The sequence below is a fragment of the Panthera tigris genome, chromosome B3, assembly GCF_018350195.1.
Source record: "Panthera tigris isolate Pti1 chromosome B3, P.tigris_Pti1_mat1.1, whole genome shotgun sequence".
NCBI classification, from domain to species: domain Eukaryota; kingdom Metazoa; phylum Chordata; class Mammalia; order Carnivora; family Felidae; genus Panthera; species Panthera tigris.
In genome coordinates this window covers 83,831,141-83,836,817 of record NC_056665.1, presented here as the reverse complement: position 1 = coordinate 83,836,817, position 5,677 = coordinate 83,831,141, and the positions used below count along the sequence as shown (strand labels likewise).

General features: G+C 41.8%; 1 protein-coding gene across 2 annotated transcripts; it reads left to right on the top strand.

The window, feature by feature from the left end:
* The first annotated feature begins 1,442 nt into the window (after nt 1-1,442).
* Nucleotides 1,443-5,459, top strand: CFL2 (cofilin 2). 2 transcript variants are annotated; one of them, XM_042989556.1, is made up of 4 exons: nt 1,443-1,609; nt 2,685-2,992; nt 3,109-3,185; nt 3,268-5,459. In XM_042989556.1, the coding sequence occupies exons 1-4, from the start codon at nt 1,607-1,609 to the stop codon at nt 3,378-3,380; spliced, it is 501 nt and encodes a 166-aa protein (XP_042845490.1). In that variant the 5' UTR covers nt 1,443-1,606; the 3' UTR covers nt 3,381-5,459. The 2 variants fall into 2 exon arrangements, with proteins under 2 accessions (XP_042845490.1, XP_042845491.1); XM_042989557.1 differs by lacking the exon at nt 1,443-1,609 and adding an exon at nt 1,767-1,843.
* Nucleotides 5,460-5,677: the final 218 nt, after the last annotated feature.

Sequence of the window (5,677 nt, the reverse complement as noted above, 5' to 3'; positions counted from 1 at the left end):
GATAGAATGAGACTGAGCACGAGCAGGGGAGGGGCAGAGAGAGAGGTAGACACAGAATCCAAAACAGGATCCAGGCTCTGAGCTGTCAGCACAGGGCCCGACGTGGGGCTTGAACTCACGGAGTGTGAGATCATGACCTGACTTGAAGTCGGCCACTTAACTGACAGAGCCACTCAGGCACCCCAATGAGAGTTTGTTTTACAGATGAAGTATGTGAGGTCTTCTGGGTAGAAAGCCCTTCAAGGTTACAAAGATAGGGGCAGTGCCAAGATTAATCCCCAAGTCTCCCAACTCCCAGCCCAAAGTTCTTGCCTGTGCACTGCACTTCTGGCTTAGTCTGTATCAAGGTGTATCTGGACTTATGATTTTCTTCCCAACAGTTTTAGGCAAAAATAAATGTGCTTTTTTTAGTGCAAGTCTTTTTCACAAAGTAAGTTTAACTATTGATCAGAGCTTTAAATTTAGTTTACCAATTTTACAAATGAAGGGAGTTAGGAAGAAATCGTCAAACTTTAGGAGAAAAGGCAGCATACAAAATCAACCCCAAATAGTTTAACACTTTATTAAACATTCATTACAGATAAGCACATAAAGTGTTTCACTGATAATACAGTATTTTCATATAAACTCATGAAACATTAAATTTTTATGAAAATTTTCCTCAAGTATAAAGTGACAATTTTTTCTTTGATAATTGGGACACATGTGTAAGTAACAAAAAGGTTTAGAGAAGAGTCTTGGCTCAGTTACATGGCATTGCTAGAAGAGGTTGTGATTGCCAAGGAGGAGGAATCTCTACTCTTGGGTCCATTTATTTGATGTCAGCTGTCACAGCCGGGGCTTCATGAAGAAAAGACTACCAGCAGAGAATACATCCATATCCTATGAGTCTAATATACAAAACGATATTACCAAGGGATGTTACTACCCGATTTCCCCCCGTTGTTATTATGTCAACCACAGACTTGGGGAAAGTGATTTTCCACTTCTGTTTATCATTTTGTTTTTGCTGAGTAATTAAGTCAACTGGGGTAACCCTCCCGCCCCCCTAGTGTTTATTCTCATTTAACTGGAGGAAGGAAATCGAAACAATTCACAGCATCTCAAGTGGGTTTTCCAAAATGCCTCAAAACACTGGACTCTAGCCCCTTCGTTGGAAACCACAGGTGAATAAAAGAAAGACACCTTGGAGCACCGTTCCCCTCGCCAGCGCCCAATCCCGAGAGCAGCGCCCCTCGGGGAGCCGAGCGCCTTCCCGGGCCGGCTGACGGGTGGTGGCCCGGGCCGGAGGCGGCTCTGCCAGGCCCCCGCGCCCTAGCCACAGTAGCGCGGCCGGCCAGGCCCGCAAGGCGCGCGCGCCGGGGTCAGGTCGAGGACGCGGGCGGGGCCGGGAGGCGGAAGGGCCGGCCCGGGGCGTGTCCACGTGACTGCCCCGCCCGCCGCCCGCCGCCTGCAGCCCCCCAGCCACCGCCGCCGCCTCCGCCTCTCGGGCTGCAGCTCCCGGCGTGCCCCGCACTCGCCGCTGGCTGCCCGCCCCTCCCTCTCCTCCTACCAGTGCCACAGAGCCGGAGCCGGAGCCGCCGCCGCAGCCACAGCCGCGGACACTATGGTAAGGTGGGCGCGCCGGCCCGGGGGGCTGAGAGCGGGGACGCGTCGAGCAAAAACCCTCGCACGGCCTTGCAGGACCCTGGGAGTGAGGCCGCCATTTTAACCTGATTTAGGCCTTAAAGGTGGGGGCTCCTGCGCTGCGTCCGGCCCCGCTGCTTTCTTTCCAGCCACCCGGCCGGCCTACCCGCCCGTCGTCAGGCCAGGCCCTGCCGCTTTTCGGATTCCTGAGGGCGAGGTGGGCGCGCGCGTGGGTCGGGGGGTCGGGGCCTAAGTCGGACAGGCGCCTTCTGGAGAGGTCGGGATCCTGGGAGCGGCGGCCGGCGGCGCGGGGCTCATCCCGCGCACGCCGTGTTTGCGCGGGGCTTCCTTATTTTACTCAGCGCTCGTCTCTAAAATTGGTACGCGCCTCAAAGCCCTTGCTGAAGACTTTCGGTTAAGGGTCTCGGTGCCCTGTAATAAAACCCCTAAGAGGAGTTCAGGAGGTGAGAAAACGCTTTTAAAAATGCTTTCTCGCCGTAAAAAGCTTTTACACTAGCTCCGTTAGTTTTTAAGTGTCGGCGTTTGAGCTGTGAGGCAATTATGTTGTAGCCGTGGGCGGATTGGAGTTCACACTTGATTCTCTTTCCTTATGAGGAAACGGCACTGGCTAGGATGACTTTAAAGAAAAAAAAATAGTAGAAGCTTTAACTGAAATCCAAAAGTGTTTTTTTTAAGGCCTGCAGAGTTGACACAATACAGAAGGTATTTTTGCTGCTGCTCCTGAAGCTCTGACATCACCCAATGAAATAGGAAACATTTCAGGGATGGAACAGCTTGTATTTGTCCCTTTCCCTCTACCTTCCATTTACTTCAACCTCCAAACCCCTTTAAAAAGGATGAATGGGACAGGATGAGCTAGAATCCTTTGGGTGTATCTCATACACTGCTACTTAAAATGTGGCAGATCTGACTGGACTGCTTGTACTGTAGGATGCAATTTTTGGTGTCCAGATTAAAGTGAATCCTCTCTAGGCAAACAGTAATTTTGGTTAAAACCAGAATACTTGTTCTGAATTACTGTTCTTTTTTTATTTCAGGCTTCTGGAGTTACAGTGAATGATGAAGTCATCAAAGTTTTTAATGATATGAAAGTAAGAAAATCTTCTACACAAGAGGAGATCAAAAAAAGAAAGAAAGCCGTTCTCTTCTGTTTAAGCGATGACAAAAGACAAATAATTGTAGAGGAAGCAAAGCAGATCTTGGTGGGTGACATTGGTGATACTGTAGAGGACCCCTACACATCTTTTGTGAAGTTGCTACCTCTGAATGATTGCCGATATGCTTTGTACGATGCCACATACGAAACAAAAGAGTCTAAGAAAGAAGACCTAGTATTTATATTCTGGTGTGTAAAAACAAAAGAAAAAGTACTTTTAAAATGCAAGGATTGTTATTAACATAGTCAGTTTTGCCTTTGTTATTCTTTTAAGTGGGATTCAACAATTTTTTTTTTTTCTGTAGGGCTCCTGAGAGTGCACCTTTAAAAAGCAAGATGATTTATGCTAGCTCTAAAGATGCCATTAAAAAGAAATTTACAGGTACAAACGTTAAAAATTTTGTGCAAAGGAATTACTCTTTCTTTATTATAAGATTTAATGCTATCATGTTTTTCCTTTTTAGGTATTAAACATGAATGGCAAGTAAATGGCTTGGATGATATAAAGGACCGTTCAACACTTGGAGAGAAATTGGGAGGCAACGTAGTAGTTTCACTTGAAGGAAAACCCTTATAAAATGCCAGTCAAGTGCCATCTGGATCTTAAGGAGCTTCCATTTCTCCAGCTCAATCAATTGAAATAGTGTTAGGTGTTTTTTGTTTTTGTTTTTGTTTTTTTTCTCTTCCCACTGGGTCCTTCCAATACAGTGAATGAAGGAAATACCATTCATGTAAGCAGCCTATCAGTGATTGCCATTAGACTGTTTAATACTGTTACTTTTATGTAGAACCCAAGGAATGCCTTCCCGTCATATTTTAGCCAAAACAACTGGTTATATGCCTCCCTTGCAGCAAGCACTACAATGAAAGTGATTGTCAATGTGAATAGCTTAGAATACTGCAAAGGGTAAGCTGATTGAATGCCTTGAAAGTATTATCCACTGGTCAGATGGTAAACTTTATTCAGTATTATTTATAGTTGCACTTGATTGCAGTTTTGTGAGGCTCGAGCATTCATACACCTCACCTGCCTTGGCAAGCCTATTTTTGTGACATGGCAGCACAGATATAACACTATGCATTGAAAGCACTTTTTTTGTAATGAGTTTAACTCACCCTCCCTCCCCCAAAAGGAATGCCAATTAGGTTTTGTTAACGGTGTCATCAACTTATCCTGGTACCTCAGTATTCATTCCTGTTACCTGCATATCTTAAAAGAAACAGCTGTTAATGCCTTTTTGTTTTACATTGAGTGTACACTACTGAATAAGTGTAGGAGTTTATGTTTACCATGTAAGTTTTGCAACACTAAAAATATTTTGAATATCAGTCATGATGGCAATTTCTGTATAAAAGAGCCTTAAATGGAACATTGTTTTTGAGATCAAACTCCCTACCCTCACAAAAATGGCCACGTCGCAATAAAAATTGTGGCATATTACAGAACGTTGCCTTGTTTTCCTTGGACATTTTGCAAAATGTTATGTGAAGCAACTTTTAGAGTAAACAGCTATTACTAATCTTTGCACTGGTCATTTAAGAATTTTTTTGTACAACATTCATGCATGATATTTTCCAGTTTGTTGAGTTTAAAAAATATTCTATCCTAAAGCCAACAAATAGAAAATATTGTTACAGAGGGATACTTTTATAAACATTAGTTTATTTATTTCCTTATATGTTAATATGAAGATCAGAAGTTATTTTTTGCACTTTGACATAAATATTCTTCAATACCAGATTTGTTTTCTGGATAAATTAGGGTAGTTATTTTTTAATTCACGTTTATGTTTCTAAGTAACTGAGTAGTAGAAGCAGGAAGCTCTTAACTGCATATTTGGTCATGATGAAAGTAATTTATAAAATGTCCTTCAAAAGTTAATAATACTTCTCGTGTTTAGGACCTTTCACTTCAGCTATTATTTCTTAATACATCTTGCAAATTGGGGGAAAAAAATGATGTAGCAATCTTAAGTATTAGTAGTGAGATTTGGCTGTGGTCCAGACTGCTCTCCTTATAGAGAATTTGATCTGCTCAGTGTGAGCAGTTTGCTGTTAGCCAGAGCTATTTATGGCAAACACATGCTTTTGTATCTTGTCATAGTTATCCACAAATGGCAAAACTGGACTTGATTCTACTGGTATGCAAAACAGGCATGCTAGTAAGCAGTCAATCGTGGCTTAGAACTTAACCCCATAGCTCTGAAGAATGCTCTTATCAGAAAACAGGAAACAAAAATTCTTTTTTTTTTTTAACGTGTTAGTAACTTAAGTACAATTAGGTATTTTCCCATATTATCAGAAGATTTTTAAAGGTGAAAACAAAAGTAGGACTTAAATGTTTAGGCTTCCATTTAAAATTATATGAATGGCTTGGGATCTTTTGCACTGAGCTATCTTATTTCAGGCTTCCAGCTGTCCTTTTGAGTTATCCTGGACATTTTGATGGTTTTTTGGTAAGGCTGAACTCATAAGGAAAGTATGAGAATACTGACATATACTGAACCGTATATGTAACTGATTCTTAGAATTTTCATTATTTTCCTCATTCTAAAAAAATAGGGACTTTAAATAAGTTACGTAGTACTGTTTGTTTTTATAGCTGACTTACCAACTTTCTTATATGCCTCGTATAGTAATAATTTCAGAGATTATTGCTTTAAACTGTGGTACTTTGATTTGTTAGACTGACAGAACTGAGTTCATCTTTGAAATACATCTTTGTGCATAGAGCCAAAAATAATGATAAAATTAATGGTTCACATGTTACTTGAGACTAATTTGGCATTTGAAATGATTTTATTTTACAATCATTTACAATGAAACAATGTTCCAGTTAGCTTTAAAAGGTATACGGTGCTAATTAGTAAAATA

Excerpts from the sequence above, each read along its gene's own strand:
- CFL2 (XM_042989556.1), top strand. Across the intron at positions 2,993-3,108 it reads GACCTAGTATTTATATTCTG|GGCTCCTGAGAGTGCACCTT; the intron begins GTGTGTAAAAAC and ends TTTTTTCTGTAG. Across the intron at positions 3,186-3,267 it reads CATTAAAAAGAAATTTACAG|GTATTAAACATGAATGGCAA; the intron begins GTACAAACGTTA and ends TTTCCTTTTTAG.